At 45.6% G+C, this 25302-nt stretch overlaps 1 protein-coding gene across 1 annotated transcript in view; it reads left to right on the top strand.

The window, feature by feature from the left end:
• LOC126530446 (uncharacterized) overlaps positions 1 to 25302 on the top strand; it is a 42014-nt gene that overhangs the window by 6165 nt on the left and 10547 nt on the right. The window contains exons 2-3 of the mRNA XM_050177724.3: positions 9485 to 9656; positions 15956 to 16177. Of these exons, the coding sequence (XP_050033681.2) occupies positions 9495 to 9656; positions 15956 to 16177 (384 nt within the window). The 5' untranslated portion in view covers positions 9485 to 9494. The remainder of the gene's footprint in view (positions 1 to 9484; positions 9657 to 15955; positions 16178 to 25302) is intronic.

The raw sequence follows: 25302 nt of genomic DNA, 5'->3' as shown, positions 1-25302 counted from the left end.
AATGTTATTACATTAACTAATCTTATGATGCATTGTCCACACTGTTTCTGGTGCCATCTGTCACTGAGTAATGGAGAACCCAGTCACATAGTTGTGAATGAACTTATGTCGGACTGCTCACGCATGGCAACCTGTTTTAATGGCAATATGTTCTTGTTGATGCCTCTACAGATGATGGCTTACCTTGCACACTGAAGTCCCCATACGTTTCATAAATGCCTGATATACGGGGGCTGTATTCTGTAACAGTTCGCTTTGGAACTGGTTTGCTGTGGCATGGGGATTACGTCACTCAGAGAAAGAGTGAAATGTCGCAGAACGAGGAAGACCATTGAAAGAGCGACGTTCTGCCACTAGGTCACATAATCATTTTTGTTTGTACTTTGAGGATGATATAGTAATTGAAGGATGTTGCTAGTTTGATACAAAAAAATATTGGTTTGTATACAGAGAGAGAGAGAGAGAGAATCAACTATATTTATGGCATAACGAGGTCAATAAGTTAGTTTGTCGGTAGTCTGAAGAATGGTGGCTAATTGCTTGCCACGAATGTTTTGGCCCAGTTAGTTACGTCTGTCTGAATCTGGTAGTCAGTCGTCGACAGGAGTGACTCCCATGTCTTCTGGGAATGAGTTGGCAGCATTGACTGTGGAGAAGGGTTTCCCTCGCATTCCCGAATAATGTGATTTTGGGTAGCCTTCATGCAGTTGCAGTGTTGGCAGTTTGATTGGGTTTCATCCTGGTAGATTTTAGATAGTCGATGGGGGCGGGGGATAGGTTTGTATACAACACATGTGCATCTAATTTCCAGTAATAACTGTGATCTGACGTGGTCAGCTGATTCTTTAATTTTATCTGCGTTGCTTTATGTATCTTTTGTTGCTAGGTGGTGCGCCATATGTTAAGCAATCAAAGTGGTTCTCTGGGTGTAGGCTGTGGCTATAACAGGATTTCATTTTGCTGGGGTTGAGCTCCTTAGGGCGGACGATTGTGATGAGAGTTGCGTCCACACATCCCACACCTTTCGAGAATCTTGCCACGATCAAGGAAGCGTTCTTGGCTGCGGGTTTCTCCTGCACTGTGGAGAGAAATCTCACTCCCCTTTTTCTTTTCCCTGGACTGTAATGGCCCTGGCGACAGCAGTAACGATACGACTGGCCGACGGTTGCGACAACCCAATAGTTTCTACATTCCAGACGCACTGCTGAAAACACTGTGAAAAAAGAAAAAAAATGCCCGTAGAGGGCACAGCACTTATGTCGCAGGGTCAATGCTACTATATCTTGTAGTCCGAAATATTCTAGCTCATCGTAAATCTAGTGCACTGTGCTTTTGGAGAACCTAAAATGCCTTTGAAACTCTCCTTCGCTCATGTTGAATGCATTGTGCTGTTGCCTCGTCACGTCGTCTTTTGCCCATGCTCGCCAGCACCACAACCAGTGAAGCCGCCATTGGTGTCTCTCTCATCGTGCCGGCCAGCGCGAGACTACCATATGGCCACTGTTGCCTCAGTAGTCCTTGATCTCATTATTGCGACCCCATGTGATGCTCGAGCGGACGACTTCTCCGCGGTTCCGCTCGTAGCAGATGATGGGTTAGCTTACCGGACGATTGACAGCCTGCATGATGACAATCGCGCCCGCCAGGGATGATGACAATGAAGCATAGACTAGTGGCGTTTGTTAGAGCAAACCGGTTCCAAAGCGGACCATTACTGAATACGGCCCCAGGTGTCATATGTATGCATTGTAGCTCTTTTGCTAAATATTAATGATAAAAAAGTCTATTTGTCCAGACAGCGTACCAAATGCCTTTTCTGGGATACAGCATACCAAACGCCCGGCGCATACCAAACGTTCTGGAAAGGCGTTGGTCCCGGGTTTGAATACTGAACCGGAATGAATTTTTCTTCAACTGTGAGGCCTTCTTTCTGAGGAAACTGTACGGGTTTCCTTTGTAGTTTCATGCTGCAATTCAGGAGAATGCCAATGTTTCCCTTTCAGATGTGCAGAATGGGCAGCCCACTATCTGGAGATCATTTTCAATCACTAAATCACTTAACACACACATATGGGTCCCATATGACTGGCTAGTAGCAAAAGTTATTTTGGTACATTAATCTGGCAAAAAGAAAAATGTTTGAAACTATTGGCCAATTTCACTGATGTATATGTGCTGCAAACTGTTTGGACACATAATTTCGAAGTCAATCTACACCTATCTCAAAGACAGGAAGGCTTTCTTTCCCTAACCAGCGTGGATTCTGATAGCGCCTTTCGACTATTACACATCTGGTAGGGACGAGTCACAATTTTTCAACTTCCTTAAAAGCAAATTGACGTAATTTTAGACTTGTTGAAAGCTTTCGATCGAGTCTTACATAACAACATAATTAGCAAACTTCTAGAATTGAGTATAAATCACGCAGTCGTAATGTGGATCTAATCATATCGTAGACCACAACACATTGAAAAAAATAAATAAATCGTAATAAATCTGACCTACTAAAGATAACCCCAGGCAATCATAGGGGTCTGTCTTGGGACCCGTTTTGCTTTAATTTACATTGAGGATATTGCTCAACACATAAATAACTACATAACTGTCCTGCTATTTGCGGACGACTGCCCAATGTATCATGAAATCAATTATCAAAATAACCAGGTGTCCCTTAGCCAAGCCTTCAAAGCTATAGAAGAAAGGGCTGCAAAATGAAAAAGGAAAATTAACGAAGCTAAATTTGTCATGCTGAGAGCTACGGACGGAAGAAAGCATATAATTGACTGTAATTACGAGATCAATTCAACAGTTACAGCGCAAACTGACACGGTGAAATACCTAGGTTTATCCATTTCAAAAGGCTTAAGCTGGAAACCCCACGTGAATGGAATTTGTATAGCTGCGAAAAAAATTTCTGCTCCCTTCACCGAAAACTAAAACCTAGTACCCCAACATGTTAAGCCACTCGCGTACTTTACATTAGACTAACCTTAGAGTACACCGATATCTTATGAGGTTCGTGCCAATCTGGATTAATGAACGAAATTGAGAAAATCCAAAGGAATGCTACAAGGCTAATTTTATCGCAGTATTCTGAACTGACTCTGTTTCTAAAATGCTACGATTGCTTGCGTTGCCTAGATTAGCATATTTCTTGATGTGTATGCATGTTCATTTCTTCCGTGAACGATAAAAGAATGTGTCTGTTTACTAGTGTCTGTTATACATTCCAGTAGTACATATTGAAACTTTCAAAGAATGTGTAATGTCTTTTATGAAATATGCATGTTGTAACTATCAAGCAGACAGCCACAGTTCTAGAATGCATCCTACAGTGTGTTTATGGTATATATATGTTACACACATATATGCATGCTGCTCGAAATATTGTGTAATCTTATATTTTCTTTCTGCATGTGCTCTTCACTCTTACTTTGTTTTGCATTGTTGTGTGCAAAGCTGCTGTACATACCCTGTTGTGGCCGAGACAGCCAACATTATCTGTAAATAAATAAAATGGAAAGGAGACCTTGTGTAGTTGGCCATGATCAAAAACTGGCATCGTGTGGATAGCCAACCCATTGATAAAGCTGTCTTTCTTGTCAGCAGTGAAGTAAAGCGGCTCATTTGCACATTTGATTGGTCTTTGGTTAAATATTTTGAGCCTGGAAATGCTCTTGAAAGGGTTCAGTATTAATGTCATTCATATGTATCTACATTATTTGTACAGTGCATATAAGTCCATATTATTTCTTGGGAAAACATGGGGAAGGTGGGAGATGGAAATTCAAGACGGTGAGCAAAACTAGAACAAGGTAGAAGTGGGAGCCAACGTTTCGACAAGTGGTCTTGTCTTTTTCAAGGCGACATATGCTTTCCTCGGCAAAGTATATATAAGTAGATTCTTCTAAAAGGGAGAAGGTGTATGCCGGGGGGGCAAGGCAACGACCAAGGGTGTGCTGGCAGCGAGTTTGTAGAATTGAAAGGAAAGTAGTGCGATTCAATGTTTGTGCAGGAATGTGAGGTAGCGCCGTGTGTCAGCCAGTCGGCGGTCCTTTTTTTGTGGAAGGGGCCTGGACAAAGGGGGAGCAGGAGGATTATCTGCACCTGTCGAGGTCAGGGAACTATCATCTCTCTGCAAGAGAGAATAAAGAAGTGGCAGAAAATGGTGCTCGCGGAAAATAAAAAGAAATGAAATGGAATAAATATGTAAATAAAAGAAAAACAAAAGAGGGAGGAAAGAAAATAAGATACAAAACACTAAGCAACCTAATGAAAAATAACTAAGTGCTGTTGCCTGTAGCTTGAAATTTAGCATCGCGAATATATTCTAAAGCTCCCTTTGAAACGTTTATGCCTCTTGGTTGCAATGACTTGAACTTATGATGAGGTATCATTCTCTGTATTTTCTTGCTTGTGCAGAATGGAAATTTGACTGTAGGATGTAGAGTTTAAGTTCATCAAAGTTTTACCTGGTTGGCTCAAATGCTTGGCGAGGGCTTCGGGAAGCTTTTTAGCTGTGTCCATGCAATGTCCACTTAACCTGATGTTGATTGATTGTCCCGTTTCACTGATATATTGTTTCTTACAGAAGGAACATTCGAGCATATAAATCACATAGAAACTAGTGTAAGTAAAGTTAGTTTTCACTTCGTGTGTATAACTATTTGCGGTGCTTTTAATTTTAATGTCCCTTTGAATGTACCTGCAGGTTTTGCACCTGGGGCAACAACATGCTTTTATTATGAGGAAATCATGTTTGCTGACTTTTACGTGCACTAAGATGTATTTAAAGTTTGTTGCGGCGATAGGTCACCCTTGGTACCACCGGAAACGCCTCGCTCAGATGCTTGTTACTAGATAGTATTGGGTAGTATTTTCATAGGATGTTGTTCATGTTTGGGAGGGCATTAGAGTATTTTGTTATAAAGGCTGGTGGTCTCTCAAATTCTGGTGCAGTCTGTTTCTTAGCTTATGCTGACTGCCTCTCCTATCTTGATGCGACGTCATAAGCTCTGTTGAGAGGAACTTGTGGATAGTTTTTTTCTGCTAGCATTGCTTTAAAGTCAGTTAGGTGGTGGATATAATCATTGTACCTCCTCTCCCCTTTAGAAGAACCCTACCTATATATATTTTGTGGAAGAAAGCATATGTTGCCTTGAAAAAGACAAATCCACTTGTCTAAACGTTGGCTCCCACTTTTACCTTGTTCTCGTTTTGTTCATCGTATTATTTCTTCGGTATTTTGATTCATTCCTCCAAACCTCACTACATCTACGTTGTTGGTGTTGCTGGAAATTTCTATATTGGCTCACTTGTAAATTTATTGAATGATGATTATGTCAATATAATGTTAGTTTTACAAAGAAAACAGTGAAAACTTTTTTAAGGGCCCAGTCAATTGCTGTATATATATATTTTGCTTAGCTTGATACATCCAGTAGGGGCTCCCCTTACCTCTTAACCAGCATAATTTTGCCACTGGAACTCTGATGAATTGATTCACACTTAGATGACCAAAAGTTTAGGCATCAAACTTTAGCTTTGCTAAACAAGGGAGAGAAAGGAGGACAGCCACAGACAGTCACTGTAGTTTGTCTTGTTCTTGTGCTCAAAGTTGTCAAATTATAGAATACCAATCTGGCCCCTCCTAAGCCTTAGTAAAAGAAAATATAAAAGCGGAGAATCCATAGGTTGACAGAATAAGTGGATACTCACTCTTATGACTTGCCAATGTGTTCTCAGGCTATACGTACTCACTCGCACCCATTTCCACTCACACATTATAAGTGGGCGTGAGCAGTCACTGACATTCCTGCTCACGGTGACTTACACTCATCAGCACCTGCTTCCATTCAGTCACGTCCATTAACTCTTACCAACATCCACTCATGCTCATACTCGCGTCAACTCCTACTCACCGGCACTCACCCACATTCATACCCTCATCCACCCAAAATCATTGGTAATGACATTTGCTCGTGCTCACGTCAACTGGCACTTCACTGCTGTTCACACTCGTGTCCTCTCCAATTCACCGGCACTCACTCCTGCGCATACTTGTGCCTACTTACTCACTAACACTCTGGGGCCTGTGAAGGCATTGTCTAGTGAGTATGAATGGTATGGTAGAATGACAAGAGAGAGCGAGAGAGAGAGAAGACACTGTGATTGCTGACTTGCAAGTAAATTTCATTTGTGAGCAGTGGCAAGTGTACAAGTCCAGAAAGATGTGTAGAGTGAGCTGGAAGCAGACAAATCGAAATAAATGCATGGGTTGCATTATCAGGCATTTAGTTGCATAACATTTTGGTCATGCAGGACAATTGATGGTTCCCTGAACCACATGCTCCCATTGTTTTTAGTGTGTCATGCCTCATCAAGAAGCTATGCATATTTACTTTTTTGATGACATGAAATCATCATTTTGTCAAACCAAGAACTGCAACCATACTCTTTGCCAACATATATTTAGGCACTTTCTCAAGAATGTCCTTTCATGGTCATTTTGTCTTGTGTTCAGAGTATTTTATTTGTCTTGGATAACATTTACCGCAGGTGGTTGGAAAATGTAGCAGGATAAGAATTAAGTTTATTGGGTTCATACCGGAAGGCAGTATACAAGTAAATATATACAGTAGGCCTGAGAGCACTAGGCTGCAGGGCTACTATTAGTTAATTGTTGCCCGAGGCACTTAAGCCTAAGTTGCAAGTACTTTCCATGTATACAGTAATGGCATATGAAGAAATGTAGGTGAGAAATAAATTTACCGATGTTTTCGATACTCCCTAATGTGAAATTTGAGCGCAGCTCTATATGTGTTTTCATTTCTCGATATGTTGGCTGGCATGGACACGTTTCCAACGTGTCCATGCCACGTTTTCCTTTCTGCCTCTTAGTTCAGCTGCACCTTCCTCCTCTGCTCTCCTCCTCGAGCACTGTTTGCTGTCGCAGTCTTTCATCTCCCGCTGGGCTCTGCGTTTGCTTGCATCCTTCGCTGTGTTCATTCGCTCTGTTATGAGGGACAATGCCAACACTCGCTGGAGGCATGGGCACCTAAGAGCTGTGCTCTAAAATATATTCACAGAGGACCATTTGCAATGTAGTGATCGCAGCACAGCAGCTGATGTGGTGAAGGTGATGCTATGAGCCAGCAGGCAGATCCTTTGTTGTGCTTTCTGGCATCTCACTACTTTTCATATGTACAACACTCCCTATTTACCGTTGCTTACCGTAATCCTGTTAGTAGCAGGCCTTCCAGTTGGGCAGTTTTTGTAGCCATGCAGTGGTACTACATAATTTGAGTCTACAATTGCAAGCCTCTACAAATGGCTATGTTTACAGGCTGCGTGTTTGGCAGCATGTTTACAAAGCTTGTACAACAGGTCACCCCTGCAGAGCTTCTGCCATTTTGTACAAACGAGTGCAGTGTGGGAAGCACGTAGTTGCAGTGCTTTTGAGCAAACATAATTGAGCAACGCACAGTGGAAAGCCTGCAGATTTTTACTAGCCACGTTTAGGGACACGGCTGCAGCAAGGTCATAGCAAAGTGTCAGATGTGGCAGCCACTGCTAATTCAATGCCATTTGCACACAGTGCAGAGAGATGCCCGTTACGATTGTCCCATGGTGTTGCACTTTGGCATGTTTCCCTTTTGCCCGTGATGGGGCAAGTGGTGAAAACAATGGAACCTGCACAGTCTGACTCATAATATGGTGTCATGTTTCGCTCTCTCGCACTTAAATGTGACTTGTGTTTACACCTCATTTATGCATCCTGGAAAGTTTCAGTAATTCCTCCACTCGCCCTTTACAGATGCACTGATTTTGATTCGACTTCCTAGTGTAGGGGGCCATTAATGTGGCCTTGACACGGTTTCATCGTTGCAGTCACATAAATGCTGGTTCTACAGAAGAGTGCGTATTGCTTAAAGAGCCATAGTTTGCTACCCTCTGGTCTACAATTGCAGAATTTTTTTGATTTTGTGATCTACACACGGTTGCTTGGCTGCTTGTGCAGTCTGCCCCACTATTATTTTCTGCTTAACGCTACTTGATCAGTGTGATCACTTAAAGATTTATAATAGAATTTTGTTACTTCAACTCCACTTTATTCATCAATCAATAATTTTGGTTTATTCTATCTCGAAAAGGTTCCTTCTGGCAGCTATACATTTCTGTGGGATCAAAATTGTTGGATTGCGATCCTGAAATTGGCCTTCACTTTGTACTTCGAATTTAACTTGTCAGCACGTATTGCCAAACCGTAATGTTGATTCCACTGGTGATTCAAACTGTGACCCCAGTATCAGCAGCCTCTGTCTTAGCAGCAGTTAGCGCACTGCGAGTGCACCAAATACACAATATCTCCCGCTGAAAATAATTGTCAGCCTACGTTCGACAGGTTCCGAAATGAAAATGGTAGCTATCAATAAATGTATGCATACTCTTTCTTCCCGATTCTAATGTGCGCCTCTTTTCCAAGTGCCCTGCACACTACAGTTACTGATACTGAAGAAACTGTTTCAATGCATGCAATGTATTCACGAGAAAAAAAAAAATCATATTCGTCGCGTTTGGCTTGCTCTGCTGGCCGCCATTCTTGTTTTGGTGTCCTGCACTATATACAGCGGCAGCCGCCTATTTGTTGACCTGTTGTCATCCCACAGCAAACGCGGGAGGAAAATTTTTTTTCTTTTTGCGGGAAATTTAATTAGCGTAATGGTCGTGCCCCTCAATTTGCGTCAGTTTTGTTGACAAAAAAGTGCAATCATTTGCGAGTAAATACAGTACATTCTAAAATCTGATACACATCAAATTTGGATACACACTGCATTAGGAAACGATAAACACTTTGAAACATGTATATTTCATCTAGGGTTGCGTTAGAATGGGGTAAATAATATTTCTATATGAAGCATTGTGTTTGAACATTCGTTTTTGCTCTATGTTGTTTAGTTTGCCTTTTCGGATAATTCTGTCAATTTTGTTGGCTCCATCGTGATCAAATTAAATGTATGTCAACTGTACTAGTAAATGGGTCTCCAAATAATGCCAAAAACACCTTTGTATTTGAAGTTTGTACAGGTCCCTTTTTCACGGCGAGTCATTCAACACAAGATTCACTTTTACATGCTTAAGCATTCTTCACAAGGTTTCTTAAAAAAATGCAATCTACCTGCCATGGTGGCTCAAATCCTGTCCATGGCGGCCCCATTTCGATGGGTACAAGTTAAGGAACCCCCAGCTATCAAGGTTAATCTGGAGCCTGACGCTACGGTATGCCTCATAATTGTATCGTGGTTTTGGCACATAAAGCCACAGAATTTAGTTTTGGTAAAAAATGTTATCCAAATTGCCTTGTGTATCGTTAAGCATGTTTTCTGTGATTTGAGTAATTACCAACTTCAGAGGCAATCTTGCTATAATAGTATGCTGGGAACTTCAGCTCCTAAGCTCTCGTGCTTCTTTTGGTCCACCGCAGCAGCAGCAGCATGGCAGTCTCCAGCGAGTGGAACACCATCCCAGCGTATGCAGCCCATCTCTCCCCACTCCACCCGAAGATGCCTGGACGTGAAGACCTTGTCAAAGAGCTGCGGTCACTTCGCTCCCCATTCACTTGCACCCGCATACGGCTGCCCCTGCATTGCAATGTGGTAAGAAGTCTCGTAGGGCCACGGGTGCTTTAACTCGGCTGTATGGGCAAGTTTACTCACCACCGGTGACAAATCGCAGACTTCCTCAGGTACCTCCAAATGCACGCACGCACGCGCACACACACACACACACACACACACACACACACACACACACACACACACACACACACACACACACACACACACACACACACTTTCTTTAATTGCAGATTTAAACTCCTTGGAGTAACTAAATTGAAGAACAAAATGATTTTTAGGTAGCATTAGAGAGAGAGAGAGTGAACTTTAATGAGCACCAGCAGTTCAGTCGGCTGGGCCTAGGCCTCCCATGATGGGACGTCGAGGTCTTGCCTCTTCGCCGCTTCGTAGGTCTGCTGGGTCGCCCAGAGTTGGTCGTCGAGATGGGAGCTGCGCAGGGCGGCGTGCCATCTCGACGAGAGGGTCACAGGATTAAGGTCTGGGTATTGATGTTTGCACTCCCATAGCATGTGGGGGAGTGTTGCTGATTCAGTTTTACAGACCTTGCACGTCTGGCTCGGGTAGATGTCGGGGTATATGGTGTGAAAGCGTCTGAGGGAGGGGTATGTATTCGTCTGCAACAGGCGAAGGGTGGTTGCCTGTGCTCTGTTTAACTTGCGGTGAGGGGTGGAGAAGGTTCTTTTTGCGAGGTAAAATGACTTCACAAGGTCGTTGTACCTTGTAAGGTGGTCGCGTCCTGCGGGTGCACCTGCACCGTCTCCGGCACGGTTGACTAGCATTAGAGTGCCCAAACATTTTTAATGTGTGCTGTAGTGTGCAGCAGGTTGTATGGGTAAACTAGCATAATATTCTTTGCTACTGTAATAATATGTACGCAACCTATTTTTCTGTCTAAATAGGTTTGACATAACTAGAGCCTGCAGTTTGATATGCTCCATTTCATTTGCTATTCTTATTCTCTGTTGCGCTGATGGGTAATCCCAGCAGTTATTGTGGTGCAGTGGCTACTGAGCCATGTCTGAAACAAACGAGAAAGGATCATAAGAACAGAAACTGAAATGGATCATTCATTAGAGAATGTGGCCCAGGGACGTGCGGCTAAAGCAAAAGCGAGGTATGCCAGGTGAGCTCCTGCATGCATACAAACTCAGTGGTGTGCACCCATCAGAAAAAAATTCTGGCAGAACCCACCTCCAGACGAATGTCCATGTTTATGCGATAACCATTGAAGCAATGAAACATTGAAGTAGTGACACACCATATTGATGCTGCAGAGACACGTTATGCATTAGGCATATGTGCCCCAAGGTTCATTGATGTGGCTGTTTGGGCTTGTTGGTGTGGCATAGTGGTAAATTGTAGTGCAAGTATACATGATGGCAGCAAGGAAGAGATGACAGACGAGCGCTAACTTCCAACAAAAAGCTTTATTTTTGACGACCCGTGTTTATAGGTGTCACTTATCATGTTGCACAAGCACAAGAAGAGGAGCCGCAACTCTGTGCTTATCAACCGGGATGACATCGCTGAATGGCGGAACCGCTACCTTTGTGACGTGCAGCACTACCGGCTGTAAGGCCGAAAGATCTTCCTAGACGAGGCACGGGTGACAGTGGGACACACTCGGTCGATCATGTGGACAGACACCGTGGTGCAGAAGCGCAGACGTCTGTACGCTCGAGCAAATGGCCTATCGATGGGTCTGAAACTACCTTCTGGGAAAGGCCATCGTCTGATTGCGCTGCACGTCGGCAGTGAGGATGGCTTCGTTGACGGCTGCTTGGATGTATTCCGAGGCCAAAAAACCAGGCGACTACCACGAAGAAATGGATGGCAATCGCTTTGCGGGATGGTTCAATGACGTTCTGCAGAAGTTTTGCCAGCTGGTAGCATCATTGTTTTGGTCAATGCACCTTACCATATCCGGCAAGAAGAGAAATTGCTGACAGCCTGGAAGAACGAAAAAAAATACAGGAGTGGCTCAAAAGCAAGAACATCACCTACAGTGAAAGGATGGCGAAAAAGCAGCTGCCTGAGCTGGTGGCATCTCTAAAAGTCACAGTTTCTGAGCTACATTGTAGACAGCGCAGCTGAAAGGGCCGGTTTGATTGCACTGGGGTTCCTGTTTTAGCACTGCAAGTTGATTCCCATCTAGCTCGTTTGGGCAAAGGTAAAAAATGGCACCGCTGCGGAAACAGACTTCAACCTGTGCATGGTCGAAGGTGTCTGGAGGAAGAACATTCACGACATGATGGACCTGGAGGTAAAGTTTGGACTTGACGCGTCTGGGAGGGACCACATCTACCCCATCCTCACACAGCTGGGTGAAGAGGCTGAAAAAAGCGACTCTGACTGCGAGCTGTCTGGCATTGAGCCACTCGACGAGCCATAACAGCTTATTAATGAAAGAATAGCCTTTATTAGGGCTACCAAAAATTTACCGGTGGTTTGGCAGCAGCCAACCATCTTCCTGTGACCTGTCAAATAAATGAGCAGTTAATTTGGTGGCATATTCCTTTTATTGCAAGTTCAATTCTGAAAAATCAACGTCCTGCACAGATCATGCTCAGTTTAAGTATTGGCATGGAAACATGTTTAAATGCTGGCAAATTTGAATGCAAACACAATTATTAACCCTGAATAACTATGTGGGACCCAAAATGCTCATTTGGGCACCCACTGTACAGCTTGACAGGCCCTATGGTGGAAAAGCAGCAATCAACGCGAAATTGACAGCCACTGTTAGCAGCCTGCACACCAAAGCACATTCATGTTGCATTGTTTATTTTGGTTATCTGGCTCAGGCAAGTTATGCGAATAAGAGAGCAATTATAAAGCATCATTAGCTTAGTGAGGTACATAATACTCCTTTGGACAGCCACCGTTGAGCTTGACTGGCCCCTTGGTGACATAGCAGTAGTCAGTGGCACGCTTGAAAGGCACCGTTATCATTCTGCACGTCGAAAACGGAACTCGGAGGGAGTGCGATGAAAGGGGAATAAACATGGAGTATTTATTCACTTAGCGCGACAAGTGTTATTTTCGTTTGATGCCGCGGCGGCCTAGCACGACGACAGTGGCCTCAGACTTACTGAAGCTCCGTGCCAGCTTCTCAGCTGGCCCCCTCCTCTCAGCAAACACTCGCACGGCAGATTCCTCGTTGGCGTTACGTATTCTCTGTGCATGCCCGCATTAGTGCTGCAGAAGTCCCGTGGCGCCTTTTTCGTTGCCGGGTGCCGGAGTTCGGAATACTTTTCGTTTGGAATAGTCACGTTATCGAACCCCTGTTCTCGTCGCGACGATTGCATTCATGAGGCTGACGTAACGCGCAGCTTCTGCCACTGTTGGGCCTGAATCGCCCGTGCTGTCGCTTTCCGTGTCGTCCTCATCACTGTCGCTAGTCGACACTTCAGCAACAACAGAGGCAACGATGGTGAAAAGTCGAAACTCGTAGCCGACATCTCTTCGCGGTCGCAGCAGCGCTGCCGAGCAACTTCTTCGCATTCCAAACGCCACACACTGTAGTCAACAGCAGATCCATGTTGCGGGCCAGCGCCGACTTTTTCGTGTCACGTTCGACAGCACGGACGATGTCTCATTTTTCTTCTATGCTGAGCACCCGCCGCCTTTTTTAACCTAGCTTCGGCATGACGCGAGTCCTCGCTTGCACGACGCCACAACGTTCTCTGGCACGGTGTCGAAATGATGTTGATGTGGCTTCACGTGCAAACGCGCAGAACGCTTGGAGGCCGTTGTACTGATCTCTAAGGCTTGTTGTTCTGCCGGGCCGCCCGATGGAGACGACGCACCGCTGCATTTGCGCAACGAAAAGTGGAAACGCTACGTTTTAACCAATGTGTACGCAATAAGCTGGTACGCTTTATGCGGTTGCAAAATACATTATGTTCAATGGCCTCTGAGTTGGGGAATTGACTTCACTACTTTTGAACCAAGACTACTGTTTAAGCGGGTACAGTTTAACGAGGTTTTACTGTACTTTATATGACTTGGTACTGGAGCTGACATTAAGAAAACACTGCGACCAAACATCTGACCATTACTAATTCAATGACATTTGCTCAAGCAGCGCGTGTCACTGATTGTGACAGCAGGCACCAGACTTTGGCAAACTTTCCTCATTGTAACTTCACTTTGGAGCAAAACAAAACACCATGGAACAAACACGCAGTACCGTATTTACTCGCATAATGATCGCACTCGCGTAATGATCGCACCCCTGAATTTTGTCGTCAAAATTCGATTTTTTTTATTTCCCGCGTAATGATTGCACCCCGAACTTGCCGCAGCAATATGTCGTGTGCCAAGTCTAGCTAATAATGATTGCGCTTACCATCTGTTGAATGCTACGCGTACGACTATTCAAGACGAACCAGGCGGTCTGCACGCACCAAACACTCTTAAGTAGATGCCTCATTTCATTACGTTCATTCCGCACTTCCATGACAAAAAGAGGTACAACCAAACTTTCCTTTATTATGTGTAGGCTTTATAATGGTTGTGGTCAACAACAAAAAAGGCGCCTTTCGATTCTCATCTGCACTCGTAGGCAAGCAACAAACGCAAGCGGCAACGATAGTAGCCACGTTTACACTGATACGTTCAAAGTGTACCTTATTCATACGCCAACGCTTGTAACACAGCTAAAATATTCACCCACCCTTAGCGCAAACGTGCCGTGTTAGGATAGTAGTGAAGACAGATGCCGCAGTTTCCGCAGCATGCCCGCCATGTGTTTCTATGTCACTGGCAGCTAAGCGCGCCCACCTGTTTCTGCCCCCTCAAAGTGGACATGGCTACGTTATTGCCGCAAACTTGCCGATATTAACGATACTATTCATTATTGATACGGAGAAAACTGTTTCAATGCATGTAATGTACTCACGAGAAGAAAAAAAAAAATGCGTTCGGCGCTTTCGGCTTGCTCAGCCGGCCGCCATTTTTGTTTTGGTGTCCCGCACCCGCATCCCGCAGCAAACGGGGGACGAAAAAAAATGTTTTTTTCGCGGGAAATTTAACCCGCGTAATGATTGCACCCCTGAATTTGCGTCAATTTTTTCTGACAAAAAAGTGCGATCATTATGCGAGTAAATACGGTATGTGGTGTGTCGCCACAGGATCCTGTTTCAGACGAAGAATAGCTCAGCGTCACCGATGCTCGCTGCAGTCTTTCTTCAATGGATCACGGCTCAGAACAGACGCGTGCGGCACAAATGATGTGTCGTAAGCTCAGAATAATATTTTCGGCATGATAGACCAATGCAAACAGTTTGGGAATTCATTCTGACGAGGGGAAGATGCACACAACTGACGTGACTTGGCCCATTTCGAAGCGCAGGCGGCTATCTTCTCCGTAGGCGGTGTCATCGGCCGTTTGGCTTATGACGTCAGTCTAGAGTGTGCACCTATTGATGGAGGCTCGTGTGCATCCACCTTTGAGGAGCAAATGCTGCTTTGTTCTGAAGTCGTACCCACCTATAGAGAAAAAGCTCCCCACAGCGCCTATGCATTGAAATCGGCAACCACAAGGGTGCCACTATGCTGCTGCTATGTGGAGGGGAGCAGGTGCAGACGACGAGATGTGATTTAGGTGAGATGCGCAATCAACGTGATCCCAAGCCTCCATCAGTACGGTGGCACCTTCTAGGTTAGCTGTCTGCAAACACATTCATTTATGCACCGCAAATTGCACCGCAAATTTTGCACCAGAATTTTATAGATAGCTGCTCGATCTTTCTGAAAAATATACAGAGTGAACCTTACACCTTGGCCGCACATACGTACTACGTATAAGTGCTTGTTCTTGCATCATGTTTTGGATATTTTTAGCGTAACAAAAATGAATCGTAGCAACATGGTAGTGCCCTTGTGGTTGCCAGATCAGAGATGCATTGACTTGCTCCATTTCTGTGATCGCGGTAGCAGCCACAAGCAGGCGCACGAAGAACAAACATGTGCTGCATTCTTATTTCTTTATGAGCAACGTTGTCTTGGCTAGCCTCACTGTGCTACTTGAAGTCGGAAAGTTTGCTCTGCATCATGTTGTCACAATAATGTCTATGACACAGAGGGTACAACATTTGGAGCCAACTTTAATGTCAAATTGTCATATGTTTCCCAATTTTCATACTCGCTAAATGTCATTGTTTTAAATCCAAGAAGCCTGTAACGAATAGCACTATGGTGTCCAGCTTCACGCCTTTATGTCTCATGCTTTTAGTTTTAGCATGTAGCAGAGTGTCTGAATTTGCAAAATATGTGTCAGCATTTGTTCAATCGATTGCTGTTGTCCATTGCAGTGCAAAGCTGTGCCGGCCTCAACTTGCCCCGTCGTGTCGGAGCTGATGCCCATGATTAATGAATGGCTCTGGTCCCTGGCCGTCGAGATCCATGAAGTTGAGCCGGGCCGCCTTGCGCTCACTGCGCTCGAGAATGACAGCATGTCCAGAGGTGCCAGCTGGACTGCCAACCATGCTGCCGTCTTGCTGCACTGTCTCCTCACCCGGCACCGATGCCTTCAGGTGCGCCAAGAGATGGGGGTGGCTCTCACGCCTGTATTGTTTCTTTAATTGCCAAGTTCGCTGCATGATGAGCCACCAGTGGGTCACGCTGGTTATTCCTCTTCCTGTGTGATAGCAAAAGTACTGGCACTGTCGCCATCGTGCTTGACCCAAGCATGCCTTATAAACCCTTTTTGCTTCTCCTGTGAGGGCTTGAGATTTATGGTTGGTGTGCCTTGAACATGCTAGCTTTATGCGTCTTTCTTCCAAAGCATTCCATGCTTTCTCCTCACAGCCCACATTCCTTTAAGGGGCAACACGGCTCTTAGGAACTGAAAATCTGCCCAGAAACAGAATTTTCAGGATTGTAATTTTGGCGTTCCTACCACATCCTGCACCTGTCTGCAAGCTTTCTTAAAAAAATGCCGTATATTTTTCATGTAGCAGTGATTCAATGAGGTGTTGGCACGCTCCAGCCCTTCCTATGCTGGACATTTTTGGTATCATTGTAAAGCTAGTGTGTTTGGCTTATCACTCAGTCAGCAGCCCTGTGCTTGCCACCTTGTCACATAAAAAAATAAAATGAGAAGTGTGATTTGAACATTCTATTGGCCAGTTCGGATCATGTGGCTAATGGTGCCTATGACTAAGCCGCCCTGGAATCATAGTAGTGCAGCAGAAATTATGTCAAACACTGCCTCAGTTTCGCACTCTGCTATATGCCAGGTGAATGTGTGAGCCGCCAAACGCGAGTTTGCGACTGTAGCGCCCTCTGTGAGAGACTTTTGGAATTCAAAGTTCAAAAGACAGTTTATGACAGAGGCCAGTTGTCACTTGCTGTATTACGCTCCCTGTTATTCGCTGCAGCATGCACAAGGTCAAGCCTTTTATTGATGACAAATGTTTCGAATGCAAACTGACGAATGATTCTGGGGGTATTGGTATGAGGCTGTGAACTCTGTTGCCAGCACCTTGGATGATGTACTCTGACTTAGCCTGAAGTGCCCTTGAAACCGAAAAAAAGAAAAAGAAGGCAGAAAAAAAGAAAAGAAACAAAAGTTTCAGTATCAAGTACAGAACATGATGACACAGCTTAATACCTCTTTGGCATCGTAGGACGCCGTAACATCAGTGACGAAATTGTCCACCTTTCATGGCTGCTCTCGCCGGTGCTCCCGAGTAGCGGCAGTGATCAATTGAGCTATCTTCGATGACACGTTGAGCTGCTGGATTCCAGCAGCAAAAGCAGTTTTACTGGAGACATGCAGAGACATGGCTTCTGTTGTAACTGCCTGCTACAAAACGGCGAGCAAACTGAACGACCAGCTTTTGTCGTCCGTTGGCGCACGGTGCACGACGAGATCACACTGAACTCTGTTGTGCTCCATTGGGCTTTGCCCGCGTGGGTTCGAATCCCATCCTCGTCGCCAAAAGATGTTGTGTCGGCAGCGGCAGGCAAGCGGGGGGCCCCGACGGGCGAACGCGCGGCTAGCGCCGGCGCAGTGAAGGAGACACGGAGCTAACTGCTCCCGATGAAAACCGGAACGAAGACTCCGCCGACCTGCGGCTGTTTATTGCTTATAAAGGCTTCACCTGCTAGATGGCACCTCCCGATTGGTCCAAGCTTGTCACATGACAGAAGGGGGGTGCGCCATCTAGCTAAGCAATTACAAAACATACATGTGCGATGACACAGAGATCTGACAGGGGGCGACACTATACTACAAGCTCCACTGCCGACCTTCACAGTGGCGTGCGCTTGTGGGGTGCTTGCCTCAGCCAGTCGTGCGCCACCAGACGCGTGGGGCCCAGATTAACGTGTGCGGCGCCGTGCGAGCACACTGAAAATGCCACGAGTGCCATCAGCCGAGGGTGCCGTAAGAGGGCGTCGTCTTATTGGCTGACTGGCTGAGGCGCCGTTTTGTCTTGCTTGCGACCATGCGACCACGAACACGCTTGGAGGACCGAGACAGTTCCACACTGTGCATCAGTTTGGTTGAAAGTGAGAAAAAAATTAGAAACGGGCTAAGGGCACAGCATTGCGCAACCCTACAGTTGATCAGCAAGAGACTCTCGCTGCTGCAACACCTTTCATCAGCAATGCGTGTGACAGTAGTCCGCTAGATAAGGACGCGTCGCGCAGCTCTGCAACCGATCTGCACACGACTTACGGTGATGCATGTGACGGCGGTCTGCTGGAGAACGACAAGATTCCTCACGCCAACTCTGGCCGTGTCAGAGTTGATATCACAAGCAGCAAAACTGCTCAAGTACCGTATTTACTTGAATGTAGCGCATACCTTTTTTTCTGATAAAACAGGTCTAAAAATATTGTGTGCGTTAGAATCGAGTACCACCCTAAATCTGTGTTTTATCATGTCACTACCGGCATTTCAAAATGGCCGCCTCATATGTGCTTCGAGCCTAGTTGCCGTAGCTTCCTACATGTACTGCAGTATGTATGCTTAGGCAATGCTTCCTTTGGTTTAGATTAGTGCACCGTCTGTCTTCCCGTTTTCTGCATTTACTCTATCAGCATGGAAGTGCCGACTGTAAAGACATGCCGAGTTCATCAAGGTGCCACAACTAAAAGGGAAATGATCATATGTGTGGAGACGGACAGAAATCGGGCCGCAACGAAGGCGTTCGGAGTTCCCGGAACTTGCACACGGGATTGGCACATATTGTGTGCGTTAGAATCAAGTACCACCCTAAATCTGTGTTATGTCACTACTGGCATTTCAAAATGGCCGCCTCATATGTGCTTCGAGCCTAGTTGCCATAGCTTCCTCCATGTACTGCAGTATGTGTGCTTAGGCAATGCTTCCTTTGGTTTAGATTAGTGCACCGTCTGTCTTCCCGTTTTCTGCATTTACTCTATCAGCATGGAAGTGCCGACTGTTCATCACGGTGCCACAATTAAAAGGAAAATGATCACATGTGTGGAGACGGACAGAAATCGGGCCGCGACGAAGGCGTTCGGAGTTCCCGGAACTTGCACACGGGACTGGCACAAAGAGGAGAGGTGTACACCGGCGGCTGCTATGTACGGTGTGGCCGCGCAGCCCCTATCTTGAAAGCGATCTGCGACGGAGACAAGAGTCTACACATCTAGGCGCACCGCGCTGTGTTCTCATCACTTAGTTCGTGTTGAAGCGAGAGGCCGCACAAAGGTCAATTGCCTCGCTCCTGCTACCGCACTTCCTTACTCCAGTGTTTTGGTAGAGTTTCCACAATCATTGAGTGAGACGTGTTTATGTTGCTTGTGCACGCGTGACACCACGCTTGTTAATTTAGCTAGTAAGCGAATGTTTAAACATTCATACAGCCTACAAAGCTACTATCTTTACTTTTCGTATAGCTGTCTAACAATTTGCTATCATAATTGATGTTTCGCTGTTCAAGCGAAACTGCGACTTTTCTTTATCGCAACTTTAGTGCATTGGGAGTAAATCTTTGTTTTTTCCAAATGAGACAAAGTTGTATTGCTGTATGAAAGAATGAGGTGCGCAGTACTGTGGAGGACTTTTCTTTCTTTATGTCACCGCATACAGGTGCGAGTTACAATCGAGGGCATCTTTTTTTCTTTTTTTGTCTGGGAAAACGGGTGTGCGTTACAATCGAGGGCACGTTAGAATCAAGTAAATACGATAAGTGCCCGTGAGCAAGTCGCGCTATCTAGGCTCAAGTGGACACCGGCAACAGTGCAAAAGGCTGCGGTTTTCACCGATCCAAGTGGCACATTACTTGTCCCAGCCACGGACTTGGAGCTTCGTGTGTAATCGTTGAACTTGACATTGTGAATGTGTTCCTTGATGCCATGTGGTGCAAGGTATGTGACAAGTGTATGAAATTAGTCACAGGTGACTATGACTACGGCCTCGCCAAGAAGCTGGCTGTTTTGTGCGAGAATTGTGAATTGTGAAGTAGCGGCAGAATGAAGCTTGTGCAGAGTTGATGGTGAAAAGACGTGCAGTTCACTTGAGGTTAATATATTAGCTACGCGTGTAATGCTCTGCAATGGCAATGGTCAAACAGCCATGAACAACGTCTTCACATCGGTGGAACTTTTGCACTGGGGGCTGCACAATAAGACGCTCCAGTGGCACTAAAGAAGTCTAAAACCTGCTGCAACCCGAGCTGCCATGACCATTATGACTCGGTGCGCAAAAGAAGTGGCTAAATTGTATGAGGACATGTGTTTTTGACATGCATGTGCACACACACATACACACACACACACACAAAAAAAGAAACTCCCGTGTGCTACGACGACGCTGACAAGGGTAAATTCTTCACACATCCGTGTTGGTAGCATTGTTTAACTGTTGCGTAGATATGTGCTAGATTATCATGTGGTGTCTAATTTTTGTTTGGGCCGTGAAAATGACCCTAAGCGAAACAGGGAGGGCTGTGAGCTCTCGAAGTCAAGCCATCAGTGCCAGAAATGTACGAGTTGCAAATCTGAACAGATGAATGTAGAAGCAGGTAGAATGTTGTTTGATAGGTCGCTTCAGCAGCGTAACCTTCACAATACTACCATGTTGTGTGATGGTGACAGCTGCACATACAACGCAAACAAAGAAGCCCACGTTTATGGCTACATTGAGGTGGAAAAAGAGGATTCTGTAAACCATGCGCAAAATGCTCAGGGGCTTCATACTCTGCAGCTTGCTGCAGAAACACAAGGGTGAAGGCAAACGAACCCTTGATGGCAAGGGGAGGTTTACAGCTGAGCTAATCAACAGGTTGGCTAGCTATGGGCGAGCGCCAAACTCACATGTTTGTGATGTGGAAGCCGTGAAGTAGTGCCAACTTTTTATCACACCACTTCCATTGACAGCTGCCGAAACCACACACTGTACCAAGCTGGTTTTGGTGCCGCCACAACACAGCGAAGGCCACAGGGGAGCCAGAGCGTAGAGGCAAGAATAATTTGCCTTGTGATGTGGCCGCAGCTCTTTTGCCAGTGTACAGTCGCCAACTGCTTTTGCGGTCCTCATGGGGACCATAAAACATAAAATAGTCTGAAAAATCAAACAGTTGGAAAAACTTGTTCAACTCCCCCTCCCTCCCAAAAAAAATTAGGTATAGAGCAGATTGAAAAAAATCTCAAATAATGCCCTGCCTCGTACTACCCTTGGAGGCGATCAGACTTGCTTGGATTTGTGCGAAAGTGACGTCATCTCCACATACAGTCAACCAGAGTCGACTAGATTTCCACCAGTGGAGTTCGCTATGGATATAAAAAAAATCAGCCACATTTCTTCACACCACTTCACTCTTGTGAAGGCACAGGAGGTGGTGCCGATCACACAAATGTGAAGCCGCACAAACATACACGACGTCTCCGAGGCATATCTGCTCAGTAGACGCACCATGTGGAAAATGGCAACTAAAACTCTAGAAGAAGGAAAAACAAAAACAGATCCCACATTAAGAGATTATTATGGTAGTGTTGACTGAAAAAGGTAAGAAAAAAAGAAACATGCCATCCCCTGTAGCATTTTGTCAGCTAAGGAAGAACGGGCATATCCTCCGAGACAAGAACACGCCGAACGCTTTCTATTGATAGCGTGCACCTCCCAATCTTGGAGGCTATAGAGAGGGCCACTGGAAGCCAAGCCTGGCTGCGTGTTTCTATTTACGCCCAAGTCCAGTGCTTGACTGCTGCGGTGCCATACGCTGCTCGCATGTACCACGTTTCTAGGTACTTTTTTCGCCAAAGCGCCACGGCGAGTGCCCTAGATGTTTCTAGGTGTTTGGTGGGACTAGGGAGATGTTATGCCTCGGCGCGCCATCTGCTCAGCCAGCTGTCACTAAGAGAAAATAGGTTTTTTCAAAACGTGCAGCCTAGGCTATTTCGAAATAAAAGTTGCATGCTGAAGCTGAAGTAACACTGGACTAAACTTTTAAGTCTGAATAAGGGGATAAAAGGAAGCGATAAGAAGTTGGTCGTGGTGTTTGAGGCACTTCAATCTACAAAAGCTGGGATAATCGTGGGGCATGGAGGGTTTCTCGCACTACGAGCCACATCATTGCTGCAATGAAACGCCCTTTCCTTCTTTACATCACTCTCCCTTCCTGCCAAAACATTAGGAAAGCACAAGCGCCACACACGACACATATTAAACAAACCATTGCGCGACGTCCAGGAACCACAAAATTCACGAAGAAATTCCTCCAGGAGTTGTCTTAGTATGCAGTATGCATAAGCATTGTGGCACTTGCTCATCTGCACGCAGCCCGGAGTCATTACCAATGTTATGTAACCTTATTAGGCCGGTTCTAACCACAGCACAGTGGTGAGACGAACTTGTGCCAACGGCGGCGCAAGGAGCATTGATTACGCAAGCAAAGTACTGCAGGTGGAGGTGCCAGGTGCACCGATGACGTTCCGAACATTATGAGCCGTTGTCACTCTTTAGTGCTTTATCCACCCGCATTGAACCATTAAGAACCGGGAACGTACTTACATGATGGCTTCGTATGGCACCGCCACGCGAGCTGTACCTTGAAAGCGATTTTCGATGACCACGAAAAGTGCCGACTGCTCACAGCTTCGCGCTGTGTTCTTGGCGCTTACTTAGCGTTGAAGACACGTGCACACCTGTATCCTGAAAGCAATCTGCAAAAGTGGCGCAGTGAGGTGTGTGCTGAGAGTCAGCGCTGTGTTCTCGCCGCTTTGTTGATGTTGAAGTGAGAGGCAGCACAGTGGCGAATTCGTTCTCTGCTGCGGGCGCTATTTCGAAACCAGTTGTCTTATTACGGGACGAACGGTAGCACGGTTTTCTCGTTGGGTAAACATAGAAATGCTTACGCATTTAAAATTAAAGCTTACCTACACTGCTTGAACTCTGTGAATGTGGGTGAGGCTGAGCAGACTGCCCACCCAGGTACAGCCAGGGACATAAAACCAAATACCTAGAAGGATCTAGCGGGTGTGCCGTGGGGCTTCGGCGAAAGAGTACCTAGTAACGTAGCACGTGCGGGCGGCTCCTGGTGGTGCAATGGTTGAGCACTGGGTTAGGGCGTAAATAGAAACACGCAGCCTGGCTATGTAAGCAGAAAATTCAACGTGGTGGCCTCTAAGAACGGGTAGCGTGGCTCCAAACGACTGACTTAGTCCGTAAAATCAAGTTTGGGGCCTAAATTTGTCCGAAAACTAAGTCATGCAAATGCATTAGCTCTATAAGAACCCTGATGGTGCATTTACGAAGTCCAGAATATCCATAAAGTTCGAATGTTTGGAGTCCGAAAAATCCGTTGGCTATTCTACGTAAGTTACTGATAGCTTGCAGTATTCTTCTTATGCTATGGGACTCCCAAGTATGTGCATCACTGTATTTTCTTGTCTAAAACTTTGAAATTTGTGAAACATTTTCTGATATTTGATATTCGATTGGATAGTCGGCTTTTTCTCTTGATTCGATCTGGTATTCGATTTGAAATCTACAATTTGGTATTCGCTCGCCTGTAATATTTAGTGCAAACTAAAAAATCACAGTTAGTCACAACTGCACGTTCTTAGTAAAAACGCAAGGACGAGGTGAACGGGACGCCCTCCGATATTATCAGCAGGCTAAGCAACACAAGGATAGGGAAAGATCAACTGCTGGAAAGCCATCCAACTAAGGGCAGCGCCCTGACGCACAGCAAGCCAGAGTGCTTCGATAACTGTAACATGTTTTCAGCTGTCTTTTGAACCCACCAGCTAGATACGCCCAGTTCCTCAGTGTGTAGAGTTTCCGGAAGTGGAGTGTACAAGCTGTGTTGCAACAGTCCCAGTCATATAACTCTCATGTTTGCTTTTTGAAGAAAGGGAGGTGTGCTGTCAGCTCTCAATTCACCCTGATGGTGTTACATGAACCGCCGGCCTCGGCTTGCTCTGCAAGTAAATGTTCCTCCTCCCACTTGCCTCTCTCTCTCTCTCTCTCGCTATGAGATAGATCTGCGAAACTCGGAATAAACAGTGTAGGCGCTCTTTTCTGTAGGCGCTCTCTTCTCTTGTACACATCACGTCCCAGCCTCTCTGCTTGCCAGCGGCCCCAGCTGCCCGGCACAGTACACCTTGGTTCTGCAGTGGACACAGCATATGTTGATGATCTTTTTTACTTGATCCATAATCTCATTGCACGTTCCCTTTGGTTGTTTCAGTCTTGTGAAATGTGCTCTCACCAGGCCCCATCAGAAATTTTTGCTATGCACTAGAAGTTGTAAAACATCATTCAGGAAGTGTTTGGCTGCAGGAATCTTTAGAAAGGGTGCAGTAACAGCCGAGTTGGAACCAAGTGAAATGTTGGGAAGCCATGGTGCCAGGGGGCAGGCTACCGTCCTCAAAGCAGAGGCTTTCTCTCTTGTTTTCACCCAGCACCCGCTGGTGTCATTCCTCATAGAGTTCCGTACAATAATTACTAGAAGGAACTCTGGCGCTGCAATCGTTCAACTGGCAAGGGAATGACGGTTAGAACATGAATTTGTCTTAGTACTTTTGACTTCAAACCTACCTGCGGCATTGTTTACTGCACTTTATCTGCCTTTATCAGCCTAAATTTTGAAGCAATGCTGTATTTCTAAATGCACAAAGGAATAGTTGGTGTCCAAATCCTGACTTCCTATGGTGTGTTTCCGGCTCTGGCAATCGCATCTGCAACATGCAACCAGCAAGAGCATGGCCCTCAAGACCTGCATTTGTTACCTATAGGGGGTCATAACTGGGGTGTAGATTTGAACACCACCTATGAGAATCTGCAGACGTGCACAATTATTACGAATTGTTGCATTTATAATGCAGCATTTTGACAAAAATGAACAATTGCAACTAGTGACAAAGGCATTTGAAGCCAGAAGGACAGAGTTTAGGCAGGACCATGTACTGACCATCATTTCTATGCTGGCTGCACCAGCATGCTTGCAGGTTGACTGAACCACCATGCTAGAGGGAATGCTGGAGTTCCCTCTGGTAATTTGTCTAGGAAACTGTGACATTCCTCGCCTGAATGAATGAATGTGTGGTGTTTATTGCCACAAGGGATTCCTGACCTGCTGTCTCCCACATCGGAGATGAGGGCCTACCTCGAGGACCTCATACGGATGTTTGAGGGCATGCACATCCTGCGTGTGGTGGATTAGAAGTCTCCCAGAGA

This window comes from Dermacentor andersoni, chromosome 4 (assembly GCF_023375885.2).
Source record: "Dermacentor andersoni chromosome 4, qqDerAnde1_hic_scaffold, whole genome shotgun sequence".
In the NCBI taxonomy this organism is placed as follows: domain Eukaryota; kingdom Metazoa; phylum Arthropoda; class Arachnida; order Ixodida; family Ixodidae; genus Dermacentor; species Dermacentor andersoni.
The sequence above is the reverse complement of the archived record's forward strand: the minus strand, read 5'-3'. Positions and strand labels throughout refer to the sequence as shown.